At 40.8% G+C, this 18,817-nt stretch overlaps 1 protein-coding gene across 2 annotated transcripts in view; it reads right to left on the reverse strand.

Moving 5' to 3' along the window:
- ABCA1 (ATP binding cassette subfamily A member 1) overlaps window positions 1–18,817 on the reverse strand; it is a 212,039-nt gene that overhangs the window by 54,549 nt on the left and 138,673 nt on the right. For both annotated transcript variants that reach the window (XM_029604407.1, XM_029604396.1), the window contains exons 32-40: window positions 18,556–18,650; window positions 16,277–16,309; window positions 14,957–15,062; window positions 9,407–9,481; window positions 8,510–8,679; window positions 7,536–7,713; window positions 5,558–5,673; window positions 4,288–4,432; window positions 226–349 (exon numbers count right to left, since the gene is read on the reverse strand). In XM_029604407.1, coding sequence (XP_029460267.1) covers window positions 226–349; window positions 4,288–4,432; window positions 5,558–5,673; window positions 7,536–7,713; window positions 8,510–8,679; window positions 9,407–9,481; window positions 14,957–15,062; window positions 16,277–16,309; window positions 18,556–18,650 — 1,042 coding nt within the window. The remainder of the gene's footprint in view (window positions 1–225; window positions 350–4,287; window positions 4,433–5,557; window positions 5,674–7,535; window positions 7,714–8,509; window positions 8,680–9,406; window positions 9,482–14,956; window positions 15,063–16,276; window positions 16,310–18,555; window positions 18,651–18,817) is intronic.

Genomic DNA, 18,817 nt, shown 5'->3' on the forward strand with positions numbered 1-18,817 from the left:
TACAATTTCCATATAGCTGATGCACAGTTGTTTCACCTAAGGCATAATTTGCATGCTGCAATATGAATACAACATTGATCCTTTTTAACTTAAACAAAAGAATGCAGGCTAAACGTCACCTTTTCTGTAGGTGGAGGAATGGGAGGGTTATGTTTCCAGTCTTAAAATGCAATTATTGGATTCCCCATAAGAAGAAAAGTGCTCGAATCATGAGAAACCACTCACCAAAGCGTTCCAAAGCATCAGCCATGGCCTGATTCTTCACCATGTCTATCAGTCCTCGGCCCAGGCAGAAGTGAGGAAAAATCAGAAGCACTGACTTCAAGATGTCATTAATGTTGTTCAGTTTCTAAGAAAGCAGAAGTTAAGAAACATTGAGGTAAATTTTTAAATAATGCTGAGCACTTCACTTAGGTTTATGACTGAAAATTTGCCTACATTTATGCCAGCAATTAATTTGCAAAGATATAGGCACTTAAGAGCCTGATTTCCAGATCAGTTTTTCCTTACAGAGAGGGCAATTTTATAACTGTGTGGGTTGATGTAAAGTCTTCACGTAATTTGTATAGGTTCACTTTACCAGGGGCAGATTGGCCTATCGGGGGATCGGGCATTCCCTGGTGGGCCGGTCGCTCTAGTCACGTGGTCTGCCGAGCGTGGCTGTGATAGAGCCACGCTCGATAGATCACGTGGTATCTCTGGGGCGGCGAATCCCCGGGCCGGTCGTCAGCGGGAATCCGCCCCTGCACTTTACCCTGAGTTTTCAAATTTCTTGAGTAAGTGAGTTGGTGCACACACAAACTCACCCACACAAAGTTAAGCCTTCTCTATCAAGGGGGCAGTTTGTGCAGGTGAACAAACTTAAATGCATACTTTTTCAAAGATATAAGAATGCCTGGTAAGTCCCAACCTCACCCCCCAGAATGCCTCTCCCCATTGCACGTAAATGTATGAGGAAAATCAGCTTACACACCAAACTTATGTGCACTGAGCCTCTGGAAATTTTATAAAAGCCATTTCCACATGTAAAAGGCTTTGGAAATTCAGCCCATACTCAGCAGCAAATGCATGCAAAACAGCTTATTAAAACAAAGCGGAGAAAGTATTTTTTCACTCAGAGCACAATTTTAAACTTTGGAATTTGTTGCTAGAGGAGGTGGTAAATGCAATTTGTGTAGCTGGATTCATAAAGGATTTTGACAAGTTCCCGGATTAGCCCTGTGGGTTTGAGGAAGCCACTGCTTATCCCTGGTTATAAGCAAGGAGGACTGGATCTATTCTTTGGGATCCTTCTGGGTACTTGTGACCTGGATTGGCCGCTGTTGATCATGGGACGCTGGGCTTGACTGGACCTTTGATCTGGCATGCCTTATTATTCTTATGCTAGGAGTATAAATACGTTTAATAAAAGATGTGAACATGTTTCTGGAGGACAGTTTAATAAATAATTATCAGCCAGACGGACTTTGATTTCTCCATCTCTAAATTCTTACAGAGGGCAACATGAAACAGACTTTTCATATTGGGATTTGCCGGGTACTTCCAGGCTACCCGGACTGACCACTGTTGGAGACAGGATGCTGGGCTCAGTGGACCATTGGTCTGACTTAAGCCAGGGGCATTTATTATGTTCTTAATATAAAAATACCGAATAAACGATGCACTAGTTATATTTTTTGAGGGATATAATATTGATATCACTAATGCACGATATCACCTCGAATACTGAAATTAGACTATTTTACTACATCTAAATAGTTTCATATGACAAGCGTGTCTACCCAAATTTTATATATTTATCTGAGTTAAGCACAAACAAGTAACCAAGGAAAAAATATTTAAGGAGAGAAGAGGAAGGTTTCATATAATTTCATCGTATCATTGCATCCAGCAGTGTATTATGATTTTAATCACTAACCAACCTCCTCCCACTCGTGGTGGTTTTTTGTGATTGCTTAGCGTGCACAATTAATGTGTGTTAATATATATTTGCAATGTTGAAATTTTAAAACAGTATACTGAATCAAAAGCTATTTTATAAATATGTGGCATAAGTCACTAACTACTTTTAGCAAGAATTCACATAAATGTCTTTCAAAATCGCTGAACCTTTCCCAAAAACGCCGACACCTTTTTAGATGTAAGCCAAGAGTATAAGGCATGAGTCAAATTCCCAAAACTTATCTTCTTGTATATCTGTGTCCCGTGTTCATGTCCCAACAGGGCCTTGTTTCGAATCAATGATTCTTCATCAGGGGACGTGCTGTTATGTCCAAATAATTGGTATCGTTCGGCATTTTGCTAAGTTTTACTGGCCGTATATATATATATATATGGTTAGTGATTAAAATCATAATACACTGCTGGATGCAGATAAATATATAAAATTTGGGTAGACACGTTTGTCATATGAAACTATTTAGATGTAGTAAAATAGTCTAATTTCAATATTCGACTTAATATGGCATAACATGAATCATAATAAATCTCTCGTTTTGTGTTGTTGCCCAAAGTAAACTACATCTCAACAAGTGTAAAGTTTGCTCAAAAGCACTGGCTGGCTAACATGCCTGCTGATGTTCAAGAGCACCAGCTCCTCAATGGGCCAGGATCAGCAATGAACCATCTATCCCGAAATGCCCCCCCCCCCCCCCCACAGAGACTACCCCCATCCAGAGATCCCACTATTCCCTCAAGCAGAAGTCTCTCTCCAGATTATCAAGCCTTGCCCTCAGTCCATAAATCCCAATCCCTATTCATGAAACCCCTGCCTGCCTTATCTAAGAGCAGCATCTGGTGCCCCCAGGCAAGAGCAATTCCCTATCGATCCTGCCACACCAGTGCCGAAATAAACAGCACGAGCTGACCTCAAGGCTCCCCTTTGCTTCATACATGAGAGGAAAAGGAGAGCCTAAGGTGAGCCAGCACCATTTGGAATCAGGCACCAGCAGAGTAGGGGAGATTGGGCATCACTCTACCCTGGAGGAATCTGAGGTTGCCCTTAGGTAATGGGAGTATACAGGAGCATGGGTCATTTTTGTAACTTGATTGATGGACAAGGTTTATGGTCAGGAGGCCAAGGCTTGCTAATCAAGGTGGGGCTGTGCTGCAAGGGGAGAAAAGCTTTGGGTTAGCTGCCCCTTTCTTCAGTGTGGGCCAGGTTCCTGATAGCATATATATATATATATATATATATATTGCACTGTATATTCCTGGCCATGGGAAATTGTTACTACAAATGTGGGATCACTATGAAGGTAATTCTCAAAAGGATTTATGCTTGTATAACTGGGTTTTACATGTGTAAACAGGGTTTTGAAAAATGCTACAATATAAGCTACTTTTACACGCATAAGCCTTTTGAAAATTTACCTTTAAGAGTTTAACACACTTTATTTAGTAAATTCCATTTTTGCAAGGGAGAGGGAGGGAGACTAAAATGATTTAATGTGTTTTATTTAGTAACTAGGCCCCTAAGTTAGCAACAGAGAGGTACAGATTCAGCCACTGTGAAGCTCTGCTAGTTAGCCGGATAAACTTATCCAGCTAAATAGTACTGTATATTCTGCGGTGCAGCCAAACTGCTAATTATACCCAGCTATCTTAAAGTTAACTGGATAACGTTAGGTCAGCTCACCAGGAAGACCAGAGTTAGCTGGATAAATTATCCACTATCCCTGAATATCGGAATTAGCCAGATAACTTATCCAGTTAACTCAGCTCCTCCGAGGAATACATCTGAACTGCCCCTGGAATGCCCATGACTTATCTAGCAAGAATTTATCCATTTAAGTTGCCATATTTTCATTTAGCTGGATAGCTTCTTTATTATCCAGCTAAATGCATTTGAATATGGGCCTCAGAGTGCTGAAAATCAGTGCTAGACCTCTGTCTTTTTTTTCCTCACCCTGTCCATTTTCTTGGAGCCTAAATTTAAACTCTAGTCAATTTTTAAAGTGCCAAATTAGCCACTTAATTCCCCAAGTTAAGTACCAAACCCTTCTGAAAATTGATCCCTCTGTCAACCATCCGCAGTTTGTCTTTCTTTGTCTCCGAGAACAAAGTTTTATCATTTCTCCTGGAATGTACCATAGGAACTTCAATGATGCACCACCCAGAGAAATGAGTTTGACATATTCTCACAAGACATGGGGGTGACACGCATTACCCCCGTTAATAGATGTTAACCACCTTAGGCACAGCAAGTAAGACAGAAGAGAAGCAAAGCATGAGAAACACTTTCCCTGGAGAGAGGCTGGTTTGCAGATGGACAGATGGAGAACTCACATTACTGGTAAAGAGCTCAAGGACAAAAGTGGCCACGCTGCCATTGATTCCGATGAAGAGGTTAACACTGGTGAGCACCACATAGGCTGTACTGGGGATCTTGAACACGAAGGATGCTGGGTACATGAGTGGGGTTATGGACCACCTGAGGAAAATAAGACACCAAAAGGTAAAACTTTCAGTAATGCCACCTTGCTGACAGAGTCTATGTGTGCTTTTCAGCCCATGCAAACCAGCCTGCTCTCCGGACACAAGCCACCTGCATCATTTGTGTCTGAAGATCGGATGGATATGCGCGCCGGCTATACGAAATCGATAGCCTTGCGCGCGCCGATCCAGGATTTTAGCGGATATGCGCGGCTCCGCGCGTATCTACTAAAATCCAGCGTACTTTTGTTTGCGCCTGGAGCGCAAACAAAAGTAGGCTATTCGCGCTCGTTTTAAAATCCGCCCCTATGAAACTATGGGTGCCCTCTCAGCTGCTTGAAAATCCATGTAGGCAGTTTTAGTCATTGTACCCTTGTAGCTCCCAACTAAAGCTTTGAAAGTATACCCTCCACGGCCTTTTGAAATCTCTCTTTCTGGCTCTCCTAATTAATGTTTCCTATGTGGCATCAAGGATCACAACTGTGTCCATTTTCAAGGAAAAGTAAGGAAGAACTTTTGCCTGTAACCTCTGCTGTCAGTACCTGAAATAACCACTATGGCTTATGCTACTTATAGATCAGTGGTTCTCAGCCCAGTCCTTGGGACACACCCAGCCTATCTGGATATCTACAATGAATATGCATGAGACAGATCTGCCTGCAATGGAGGCAGCACATACCAATCTCTCTCATGCATATTCATTATGGATATCCTGAAATCCTGACTGGCTGGGTGTGTCCTGCAGACTGAGTTGAGAATCCCTGCTATAGAGGATAATTTTATAACAACCCACAATAGGTTACAGTCTGCATGTAGAAAGTACATGCAGACTTCAGTCCATTTTGAAAATTTGGACTGATGCCCACAAGCCCGCTGCAAAAATCGCTAAGTGTTCGCAGAGCCCTGTTCGGAAGCCAGTGCAAATGTGTACATGCAGATTTACGTATATACATCCGAAAATCAAAAGCATGCATATACATGGTTTCCCTGCTGCAACTCCACCCACCGTGCCTCTTTCTAGTGCATGTAAAAGTACACAAGAAATCACTCAATAATTTAACCAGAATGCACGGTCCAAAAATGTACCTATGCTTACATGAGGGTCCCAGTGGCAGCACCTTACCCATAAAGCAGGAGGAGGAGAGCCAGAACAGGTAAGTTGGATGAGGACACATAAGACTCTTGCTGGAAACAGATGAAGATGATGATGACTAGGGTAGCTGGAACAAAATAATTGCACTAAAATAAAAAAAAAAAAGCCCCAGGTTAATTACAGCGACAAAAAATATAATGTACGACATTCTTAATTTTACGAATGCAATTTAGCTGAAACTGGCCTAGAAAAAGATAAGTTATATGCAACAACAAAATTTTTATTAAAAAACATTCGAATCTACAAATACGTCATGTTCTCTTCATTCTACCTAAAGAAAGTGGAAGACAAGTGAATCATAGCTGAGAAAAGTTATGCTAAAGGATAACAGATGGTTTTCCAGGAAACATTTGGAGTTACCCATACAAAAATTGAGATCTGAAAATTTCCCCGGGCAAATTTTGTCTGGGTAACGCATTACTATACAAAATTTACCCAGATAAAAAAAAAAGAATGGAGATAGGGGTGTTCTGGGGGATGGGGCTAAATGTTAGCCAGTGAGTGCTGATATTAAGTGCTACCCAGCTATAGTTAGCTGGCTTATGGGTGGTCGTAAAACTATCTACTGTAAAGTTACCTGATAACGTTACCCGAGTAACTTTAGCCAGGTATATTCAGCAGCAGACTTATCCGGACAAATGCCGCTGGATATCTAGGTACAGCTACCATGGTATCTCGCCCATTCATTGACCCATTTCTGATTTTTTTTTTTTATATATGGTATTTCTTTAACTGTTTGCTATCTCAGCTCTCACCTTGTCTTCCTGTCTTCATACTATTTTTAAATCTTTCTGTTCCTTTTCTTAAAATATTTTATTTTACGTTCTTCCTGACCTCTCTTCTATTCAGCCTCTTATGTGTTTATCAAATAAACTTTTCCATTGATATTAATTTGGTTGATATTTTATTTTTATACAGTATGTCCCTTCTTTTTCTTTCTTCCCTTTATCTCTCAGGCTATTTCTACCCACCCGTTTTCTTCCTGTCCATGATTTTCTCTCACTCTCATCTAATCAATGCAGCTCCCATGCCTTCTTTAGTGCAATGTTAATATTTTCCCTTGACTGTACTCAGCATCTGCCTCTGGCACCATGCAGTCTTGATTTGGATGAAATTTCCATTACTAACTCTGGTGAAACTTGTGGTCTTGAACTCTTCAACATCTCTAACAGTCCCTGCCCTGTAGAGCCACATTCCCAGCAGCACCTTTTTTTTTTCCCCATGCATGGTCCCTATCGGAGCAGTAACTTGTCTCAGACAAAGTTCAGCCTTAGCAATATAACTTCCTATCCTTCAGTACTACAGCCAGAGGGCACACCTCCTTCCTTCCACTGGTCTTGGGAGATTCCCCTCTTTATCAGAGCAGCAGGCTCCTGTAACTGAAAGTGGAAAATCTGACCCCTGTGATTTCAAAACACATAACTCCCATTACAAGAGCCTCATAAAGGCTGGGAAGAGTTCCTGGGTCAGCTTGGCTTAATTTCCATGGAGGACTTCGAGTGAAGGTAAAGGCAAACCTTTGGCTTGGACCGGGCTGAAGCCTATATTGACTCATTCTGCTTTAGTGATAAGTACACAAAGTAGATTTCCTAACAGGGGCATGCCCAATTGCATGGTAACAAAGATTAAAGAGCAGCCAGAGGAACTATTTTCAAATAAGCTAAGCCATGACAGTTAGCATGCAAAAGTCAATGAAAGCAGAAATTTGTATCTGTGCTCATGAAACATATGTAACATGAACAGCTATACTCTACATCGTAAAAAAGCCAACTGTAAAGTCCTTAAGCTCCCCATGCACTCTGATAAAAGTTAGTTCAGCAAATGAGAGCTAGTTCCATTAACTACATTCATGATGACAAACTGACTAATGAGGTCACTCAGCATGTTCCAGTCTAGGCATGAACAGTTCTGCATCGAAGCAGCAAATATGCCAATAGTGCACTCTTACCATATCCCAGACAAAATTGGCCAGCCAGTAGATAACAGGTCTCACACCGCTAATGCACTGCATGTGCTTGGCCTTGCTTACTCGCTCCTGAATCAAGAAAACCACAAAGCTGGCCGGGACGAAAGACATGGCGAAGATCACACAGATTGAAACCAGAACATCTACTGATGTGGTCATTCTGCACAAAGAAAAATATAAAAAAAGAGGATAAACCTCTGTCAGCCTGGGACTTCACTGAATATATCTAAAACTTTTGACTATTAGACATCTCTAGTGATCTTTGCAGACATGTTTAGAATTCACTAACATTTTTCAGGATAACACATCAAAGATATAAAATAAGGATGACCAATAATCTGCACCTTTCAAGTTGCAAAAAGGAGAAAAAGGCCATAAGCAGTTATTGACCAGATAACTATGGGAAACCCACTACTTGATGCTGGGAATGAACAAAAAGAAACTGGATCTACTTTTTGGGATTTCCCATTGCCAGAAAGAGCATGCTGGGCACAATGAACCTTTGGTCTGACCCAGCATGGCACTTCTTATATTCTTCTGATGGTTTTTCTGGATATCCACAATAAATATTCCTCAAATGTACTGACATTCATATGGCCAAGAGCACAGCTAATTTGCATTCTGTGATCATCCTTAAAACCAGATCTATAAGTGGCCATCAAGGACATGGCCATCTCCAGGCCACAAAGTAAACTAGTTCTAAAGAAAACCAAAAGCAGTTGGGCAGAGATGATTCTTTTACAAGGGTGAGAAATGTTTAAAGATGCAAATTTTCAGGTATATTAACGACCCTTTCTCAGGCTGTTCTTCACATTACCTAAGTAAGAAACCTTAAATACTAAGAGAATTTAAACAAAAACATCATATAGAGATGTATAAACTAGATGAAACTTTGCATCCCATATCTTTTAGATAGAGGGCACCTGAGCATATGGCTAAAAAGAAACGACACGTACAGTGCCACCTCGGACAGCTGCTCCTTGGTGAGATTCAGAGGGTGGTTGAAGGCCGTGATTCCATATGTGCTAGGGTCTGCTTCCTCTCGGAGACTGGACCGTAGAATAGCATTGTTTATCACATTCAGAAAAGCGCCAATGGCATGCCAGCCTTTGTTATTAAACCACACCTGAGGGGGGGAATTGTAAAGCATCAGTAAAGCAAAACAGGCAGATAATAAGATAGTAAATGACAACAGATAAAAACCAAAATGGCCCACACAGTCTGCCCAGTAAGGTATTTATGGCTACAACTTCCACTCAGGTTTAGGTATTTAGGGTTGTAACTTCTGTGTAGGTTACCCCTACGCCTTTGAGTATTCCCACAAAATACTTGGGCAAGGAAACTGCTGAAGCTCAGGGGTTTGGTATCTCATGACAAGCAGGATCACGCTCTTGTTTTTCCAGGTTTCCTTTGACAACTGGGCTGCAACATGCTTACAGCAGGTTGCCATGTCAAGACATTTACTAAAATAGAATAAAAACGTGTACAGAAGGAGCAGAGCACCTGACTCTTGCTCTTCAGACTAGTAATAACTTTTCCCTCTTGCATACTGCTCAAAATATCACCAGAGCTTCTCCCCAAGATAGCCATAAAGGAAGAAGACAAGAATGGCCTTTCCTACCCTATGTCACATGCAATCTACCATGAACAGCACATCCATCCTGAATATTTTGTTCTTGTTAAAAAATAATAATAATAATAATACAAGTCTAAACACTTTTGACATATACACAACTTTTATAAATTCAACCCAAACAGATAAGAACTTCAGGGAATGCAACTATCCGACTGGCTGATGACATGATCATCATCCGCACTTTAGCACGTCAGCTGCACCACTGGTAACTACTTACCTTCACGTTGTCTTTCGTGTCAAGTCCATTCATGAAGGCTGCAAGACTGTCCAGAAAACGAGTCGCGGAACCTTCCTGTCAGGGTTACAAAGAGTATTTCTTTTGTTGAATGTACCCAGTTAAAAAAAAACAAAAAACCTTTACGATATTTATATTCTACTTGTTACTTTTGCGGGTACTCGCTCGTCTCCTTTTACAGTTCATCAGCTTACCCAGAGCTATCATTACAAAAAAATCAAAGAAGCATTCAAACCATGTAGAAACAAATGCAAAGTTAACACTTGTTTGTAGGCCCAGGAAATAAAACCTCTAAGATGAACTCATTGGTCTGACTTGTATATCTTTGGATCTGTTAACTCTGTCACCCTGATCTTGAGAGCAACAACCTTATTTTAAGGGGGTGACACTTCTCCACATCACATACCTCCAGAGATGTCAATGGTCCCACTTTCATAAGCGTCAGTAAGAGGACAGTTCTCAAAGGGTTTTTGTGTGGGTAAATGTGTTCATCCACATAAAAATGGCTTTTGAAAATTGCCGACCTTCCCCCCCTCCCCCATGGTTAAACCACATCGTGTATGGGAGGATGGGGGGAGGGGCAGGGTTGAGTTGGGAGAGGAAAATCACCTCCCACATCTCCCACCTGCCACCCGGCGTGCCCACTGGCAGATTTTCAAAGGGAAACTCCTGCAAGCAACCTGGCCTGTCTGAACATTGTCCCCTAAAATAGCAGTGCTTTACCGCTTCATCTTTCTGATTTGGAAATGGGGGCACATTAGATGTTCTTGTCTTTCGTGCTGGCCTAAGAAGAGAGATTTTTCAAAGCCATTTACCCATGTTCAAGAGATTTTTGAAAATTGCCCAGCCTGTCTGAGGGTTAAAGTATTGTGCGTTTTGCCTCGTTGTGCTTACCGCACCTACAGAGCAGAGGCTTCCCGGGGGACAGGGGTTAGGACAGAGAATGCAACATGCACAGTTTTCCATTTTCAAAACTAGGTGCATTGTTTTTCAGGGAAACGTGTCTGTAGAAAAGAGAGGGAACATACATTTGTGGGGACTTTTTCCCAGGGAAATTTTCAAAGGAAAAGGAAGCGTGTACCTTCCTTTGGAGAATTAGTTGGAAGCCCATAGGTAAAAGTATCCAAGGATTCAGTCTCAAAATTCAGCATTTGGAAAACTGCACTCTCTAAAAAGCAGTAACATGTGCAGGTTTTATACTTGTGATAGGAAGAGCAGATTATTTGATTTGCGCCCTCTGAAGCAGGGGATTCAGCAAGTCTTGGCTATTGGAGCCACAGTGACTGCTCCTGCCCAGATGTGGCTTGGATTAAATGTGAACTGGTTTGCCTCGACAGAGAAGAATCCAAATAAACCTAGACTCAACCTAGATTTCCTTTTCTAACCTGACTTGCAAGCTGGCCACTCACTGTAGGTTTTGCTGCAGAACACCGGCTGCAACAAAAAACAAAAGGTAAGATGTGGGAGCCCCTATGACAGCAGCTACACTTGGCCTATTCAGCCTCGTGAAACCTTCCTGCCAGTCACTTTGGATTACTGGATATGAGTCAACTCATGTAGTTTAGTAACAGCCATCACTCAGCAAACAATCAGAAACGATCTGGAATGGGGAAAAAAACCCAACAGGCTCAGACCAAGTACACTTTACCTGGTGAAAATCTAAGTAAAAAAATGTTTGAATTTTCCTATGAGCTAAGTTTCAGTCAACCTGAGAAAAAGGCTAGTTAGGACAGACAAACTGGAAATCACACTGGACCTGAGCAGGGGCTAGTCAACTCATCCTATTTCCTAATGTTGGCCTTCTTTCTAGTCATACATACATTCCTACCCAATGTGAATTCTGGATAGTTTTGTCAAAGAAACGTTTACTAAATTGTTTTCATGACCAACTAGCATTAGTCCAAGTGCCTGTAACTAAAAACTCACCTGAGCTAAAAACTTCCAATTTATCCCTATCAATTAAAAAGCAGAATGAAAATACAAACAAAAAACAAACTTTGGAATGTTTGTATGCTAAAATGCCAGAAGTCTAAGAAGTAAGATGGGAGAATTAGAATGTATAGCAGTGAATGATGACATAGACTTAATTGGCATCTCAGAAACATGGTGCAAGGAGGATAACCAATGGGACAGTGCTATACCAGGGTACAAATTATATCGCAATGACAGAAAGGAGCATCTGGGAGGCGGTGTGGCACTTTATGTCCAGGATGGCATAGAGTTCAACAGGATAAACGTCCTGCATGAGACTAAAAGCACAATCGAATCTTTATGGGTAGAAATCCCTTGTGTGTTGTGGAAGAGTATAGTGATAGGAGTATACTACCGTCCACCTGGTCAAGATAGTGAGACGGACAGTGAAATGCTAAGAGAAATTAGGGAAGCTAACCAAGGGGGGTCATTCACTAAAGCTTTATCCCGTGCGATAAGGCCTTTTCGCATGCGATATAATGCAAATTAGGAGGAGGGGAGGAGTCGGCGGTGTCTTCGCTGCCAGCGATAACGTTACCAACGTTATTGTCAGCAGTAGTATGCTGAATAGCACCACCTTTCACGGTGGCACTATTCAGTGCAAAAGCCAGCAGCAAAGATACCGAAGGCCTGCCTCCCCTTCGCCCCCCCCCCGCTCCCCGTTTTCACTGGATTCATCATTCAGTGATGAATGATGAATCCAGGCCCAAACTGGTAGTGCAGTAGTAATGGGAGATTTCAATTACTCCAATATTGACTGGGTAAATGTATCATCGGTACATGCTAGAAAGATAAAGTTCGTGGATGAAATAAATGACAGTTTTATGGAGCAATTGGTTCAGGAACCAATGAGAGAGGGAGCAATTTTAGATCTAATTCTCAGTGGAGCATAGAATTTGGTGAGAGAGGTAAAGGTGGTGGGGCCACTTGGCAATAGTGATCATAATATGATCAAATTTGAATTAACGACTGGAAAGGGACAGTAAGCAAATCCACGGCTCTTATGCTAAACTTTCAAAAGGGAAACTTTGAAAAAATGAGAAAAATAGTTAGAAAAAAGCTGAAAGGAGCAGCTACAAAGGTAAAATGTGTGCAAGAGGCGTGCTCATTGTTAAAAAATACCATTCTAGAAGCACAGTCCAGATGTATTCCACACATTAAGGTGGAAAGAAGGCAAAACGATTACCGGCATGGTTAAAAGGGGAGGTGAAAGAAGCTATTTTATCCAAAATCTTCATTCAAAAATTGGAAGAAGGCTACAACAGAAGAAAATAGGATAAAGCATAAGCGTTGACAAGTGAAATGTAAGACATTGATAAGACAGGCTAAGAGAGAATTTGAAAAGAAGTTGGCCGTAGAGGCAAAAACTCACAGTGAAACTTTTTAAAATATATCTGAAGCAGAAAGCCTGTGAGAGAGTCAGTTGGACCATTAGATGATCAAGGGGTTAAAGGGGCACTTAAAGAAGATAAGGCCATCGCGGAAAGATTAAACAATTTCTTTGCTTCGGTGTCTACTGAAGAGGATGTTGGGGAGATACCCATTCTGAAGAACGTTTTCATAGGTGATGATTCAGATGGACTAAACCAAATCAAAATGAGCCTAGAAGATGTGGTAGGCCTGATTGACAAATTGAAAAGGAGTAAACCACCTGGACCGGATGGTATACACCCCAGGGTTCTGAAGGAACTCAAAAATGAAATTTCAGACCTATTAGTAAAAATTTATAACCTATCATTAAAATCATCCATTGTACCTGAAGACTGGAGGGTGGCTAATGTAACCCCAATATTTAAAAAGGACTCCAGGGACGATCCGGGAAACTACAGACCAGTTAGCCTGACTTCAGTGCCGGGAAAAATAGTGGAAAGTGTTCTAAATATCAAAATCACAAAACATATAGAAAGACATGGTTTAAATGGAACAAAGTCAGCATGGCTTTACCCAAGGCAAGTCTTGCCTCACAAATCTGCTTCACTTTTTTGAAGGGGTTAATAAACATGTGGATAAAGGTGAATTGGTAGATGTAGTGTATTTGGATTTTCAGAAGGCATTTGACAAAGTTCCTCATGAGAGGCTTCTAGGAAAAGTAAAAAGTCATGGGATAGGTGGTGATGTCCTTTTGTGGATTTCAAACTGGCTAAAAGACAGGAAACAGAGAGTATTATTAAATGGACAATTTTCTCAGTGGAAGGGAGTGGGCAGTGGAGTGCCTCAGGGATCTGTATTGGGACCTGTACCTTTTAATATATTTATAAATGATCTGGGAAGAAATACGACGAGTGAAGTAATCAAATTTGCAGATGATACAAAATTATTCAGAGTAGTTAAATCACAAGCGGACTGTGAAAAATTGCAGGAAGACCTTGTGAGACTGGAAAATTGGGCATCCAAATGGCAGTTGAAATTTAATGTAGATAAGTGCAAGGTGATGCATATAGGGAAAAATAACCCATGCTATAGTTACACAAAGTTAGGTTCCATATTAGGAGCTACCACCCAGGAAAGAGATCTAGGCGTCATAGTGGATAACACATTGAAATCGTCGGTTCAGTGTGCTGCAGCAGTCAAAAAAGCAAAGAGAATGTTGGGGATTATTAGAAAGGGAATAAAACGGAAAATGTCATAATGCCTCTGTATTGCTCCATGGTGAGACTGCACCTTGAATACTGTGTACAATTCTGGTTGCCGCATCTAAAAAAAGATATAGTTTCGATGGAGAAGGTACAGAGAAGGGCGACCAAAATGATAAAGGGGATGGTACAGCTCCCCTATGAGGAAAGACTAAAGAGGTTAGGATTTTTCAGCTTGGAGAAGAGACGACTGAGGGGGGATATGATGGAGGTGTTTAAAATCATGAGAGGTCTAGAATGGGTAAATGAGAATCTGTTATTTACTCTTTTGGATAATAGAAGGACTATGGGGCACTCCATGAAGTCAGCATGTAGCACATTTAAAACTAATCAGAGAAAGTTCTTTTTCACTCAACGCACAATTAAACTCTGGAATTTGTTGCCAGGGGATGTGGTTAGTGCAGTTGGATTTAAAAAAGGTTTGGATAAGTTCTTGGAGGAGAAGTCCATTACCTGCTATTAATTAAGTTGAATTAGAAAATAGCCACTGCTATTACTAGCAAAAGTAACATGGTATAGACTTAGTTTTCGGGTACTTGTAAGGTTCTTATGGCCTGGATTGGCCACTGTTGGAAACAGGATGCTGGGCTTGATGGACCCTTGGTCTGACCCAGTATGGCATGTTCTTATGTTCTTAAGCATTCAGTACTGTATCAGTAAGCATAACCAGGATATATTCTGCAAAGCACTTATTTCCAAAAACCAGACCATAAACTACAAAAATAACCAGAGTGGACATTACAGATTTAGAGGGAAAAGATGTTTAAAAACTGCAAAGTATGCTTCAAAAATAAGAGAATACCTCCATATTTGTCCAAAAAATGTGTATCTTTGCTCTTCAAAAATTAAAAAGTAAACTGAGTTGACCATAGGTTAGAATACTGCTAATCTTATTTACAGCTAAGAGATGAAGTTGCTTGATTTTTACCTTGGCCAGGTTAAAGAGTTTCTTCACTCGGTTGATGGAGTCATTGACTTCGTCACTTGGAGGGAGCACTTGAACTCTGCTGGCACCCAGCGAGAGCCCGCCATACCTGCAAACAAGGAGAGTACTCGTGATGAATTTTAGCAGCCTGGAGTAAACAAATCCTTTTGTATGCTTTACCCAGGTTTTCTGACTTGGTGGCGCTCTGCATGCATTACTAATCTGGGAGTTATCTGCATCTTCAGAAAGGACACAGTTATGAGCACCCTTAAAGCTACACCTGCTCCCATCTTTCTCCGCACGCCATTCGGAAACATGGCCTCCGTCATCAAGATGTCTGAAACGGTGGCTGTCTCCCTTCATATGGAGGCAGATGTTCAAAAGATTGTGTTTAGATTAGCCCCAGCCCCACGGAGTGTGAAATTTTGTACAGACAAATAGTTACCCACACAAAATTTACCCTCATAAAAAGAAGGGGCCTGGAGGTGTTGGCGGGGACAGTGACAATCTGGCAACAGTTTTTGCAAGTAGAAAAATATGGGTTAGTACAATGTCTGGAAGAACTGGCAAAAACAGACTAATGTGAGTTCTCAAGGGAAAACAGTGAAAAAAACCCCAAACAATTGGATCATTTTTATATTTTTCTTTGAGTTTGGGCTGAAATATTTATGAATAATTCACAAGGGGTGAGCACTGCAGTTTTTCTTTTTGGTGTGAACATTTTGGTACATCACTGCTCATCATAGCACAGTGATGGCTTAACATACTGTGGCACAGGAGCCTTATAAATTCAACGGGGTACGGATGTGGCGGTGACCGCTGCTGAGCACAAGATGTGTCCATTGATTTTCTGTGCCTGCAAGGCTTAGGGCAGGGCTCTGGCAGCCCAGAGAGGATGCGAGATGACATCTCCCACAATCAGTAAAAGCTCCTCCTTTCTGTGCACATAATTAACCAAGAATATGCTCCCATTTCATTTCAGCAGGTAAATATTAACCCTATGGACTCTATTGCCATTTGCCGCTTGTTGTGATTGCGATGTCAGGTCGCTCCCTTGTGCTGGAAGTGGGTTTATGCTTACAGGACCACCTCTGCGAGCAAGAGTACAGCCAACTGATCATGTGCTATTAGCAGCTTCCACAAATTACAATCTTCTCGGAAAGCAATAGGCCATCCTGAAGTCCAAGTTCCCCTCCAGAAGGTGGTTTTGATGTATCTGCAACTAACCTCTCCATAAAGCGCCAAGTTTCAGATAAGAGATGCCCCGGATTTTTTCTACAATCACATGGGATATCAAAGAGTGCGCACATGGCATTTGCTTACCTAAATTCATTTACCCAGATCTTATTCTTTAAACTACAGGAGAGAAAAAAAGAGAGAAAAAAATAACCAAAAATGAAATCTGAGTACTGTACCACTTCAGTAATTCCTAGAATCTGAGATATCCTTTCTTGTTTTAGGCCATTTATCCCCAAACCCCAAATGTATCATCTGTGCATAAAGTAGGAACATGCTAAAACCCAGAACAAAGGGGAAAAAGCACACACACGTGTCTCAGTTTTGGTCTGTAGCTCAGTAGTCAAACCTGGCCTCTAACTTAGCTCAATCCTCAATTCATGGTTCTGCAACTTCTTTGTGTGCCAAACTCCAGGTCATCATGAGATGTTTATACAGTCCTGATTGCCCCCTTCACTACCCCCTCCTAATGGCAGTCCTATAGCATGCAAAGGAAATGGTAATTGGCAAACCAGGACTGGATTGGCATCTCATAGGAGCATAGAGTTGGGCTGACAAAAGCTACTTCCATCATATGCATCAGCACCAGGTCACAACTGCTTGCTGCTTGTGTCTATCAGATGTAAGGATTCAATTCAATTCAATGTATTTCTTAATTAATTGCATTTCTTACAGAATTGTAAACCAAAGCAATATACAAGACTCAACCATAACCAGAATGTGAGCATTCCAAACTGCAGGCCCTATCCATTGGAACACTCTACCTCCCGAGCTAAGACTAATTGTCAGTAAAAAGGATTTCAAAAGAGCCTTAAAACATTATCTTTTCCCTCAAGCCTTCCCTAACCTTTGTGTGCTATAACCAATCTTCTACTTCTACCCCACTGACCACATATGCTGATGTTATTCATAACTGATTTTAACTTTTTTTCTATTATTTTCATCTACTTTATCTTATTTTAATATTTATGTTTTCGTCTGTTTTAGCTTTTTGTCCTTATCATATTATGTATGTTTTTAGTTTGTAACCCGCCTCGAACTTTGGAGGGCGTGGGAAATAAATACTTTTAAATAAATAAAAATAAATAAATACATACATAAAAATCAACAATGGGTATAATAAATTAAAGTGAAATACAATCCAAATAATAAAACACATACAGTAAAACTTCTAACTAAAAGTATAACATTCAACAAGGTTCAAACATTACAATTCTAGAAATAAAATTTAATACTGAAATATAAATTGTGCATTAAAAAAATAAAATAAAATATGTTCAGTAATAACAAAACTGAGAATACAAACAGTATATAATATCTCCCATAAAATCATGATAAAATGACAGTCGGCCAGGAGAAACCCACTTGACCATCAGATGAAGGCTAGAAACATACATGAATGTGAAATATAGCAAAGATCTCTGAGTTAATTTTCCTCTTAATTGTGGTTTTCTATGAAAGTGCATCAGCACAAGTAGGTGAGCATCCTTCACATATGCTTATTACCAGCATGCTCCTCTGCTCGTAAGTAGCTAATTGCTTGAAGTAGGTGCTCCAGGGAAGAATAATGTTGTTTTCACACAAAGACCCCCTTTCTACTTCTGTGTTACTTACTCCAGCATTCACTTCTGAATTCATTCACTTCCTGCTCCATTCACACTGTGGAACCGCTCCAGGATGAAAGGCAGAGTGGGTAGTTTCCATTTGAGTTGAAGCTTAATTCTGAAGCAGACGCCAAAACTCTCTGCACAGACTTTGGGGGATAATTTTCAAAAGGATTTACATGCATAAGCTCAGTTTGTCTGTACAAATCGGCTTTTGAAAATTATCTCAAGGCCTGTACTAGGAGAAGCATGTCCATATTTACTCTTGCACTCGCAGTGGGGTGGAACAATCATTTACATGTATAATTTTCAATTTTTTCAAACGTACACGTGTAAACGTACTTGAATGCAGAAAGTTACATCTGCTTGGGAGCAGGTGTATCTTCCTGCGCCTATGCATACTGGGGACACTCGCAAAATTTCATAGTAGACTTATGCACATAAATCTACTTTGAAAATTCAGACTAAAATCCCTTTTAATGTATCGCTAATCAAGGCAGGGATAAATGATCCAGGAGTAACACTGTCTCCCTGGGTGAAATTAGTTAGTTCAGAATTTACTCAGTAGCCCTTGCCTTTTGATCTCCTTCTAGTGTGAACCCAAGCAGCAGTCAAGTCTACAGCGAGGGCAGATTAGTGGCACTGGAGGGAACAGAATAATGGTCCCAGCATTTCCACTGCTTTCAGATCACTCTACAGTCCCAGAGGTCCAGCACTTGGGGTAACACTCAGTCACTTCATCCAGAAAAATAAAACCTTTACCTCTTCCCAATGATTTGCGCGTATGTCTTCACCAGATAATCCGAAATGTTTCTGCCTGTCAGGTTCTGGAGGGTATCTGTGGTGCTTTGCTTCCTCTGTTTGCCAGAAAGAGAGAGAACAAAGCAAGCACCTCTGTTTAACCAGGGCAATGGCACAATCCACAGCGTGATGCTACACTATGTGAAAAAAGAAAAAAAAAAAAAAAAAAGCGCAAGACATCGCTTTGTTCTGCTCTAATACTAAAATGATACTTGTTCAAAAT

This window comes from Rhinatrema bivittatum, chromosome 1 (assembly GCF_901001135.1).
Source record: "Rhinatrema bivittatum chromosome 1, aRhiBiv1.1, whole genome shotgun sequence".
In the NCBI taxonomy this organism is placed as follows: domain Eukaryota; kingdom Metazoa; phylum Chordata; class Amphibia; order Gymnophiona; family Rhinatrematidae; genus Rhinatrema; species Rhinatrema bivittatum.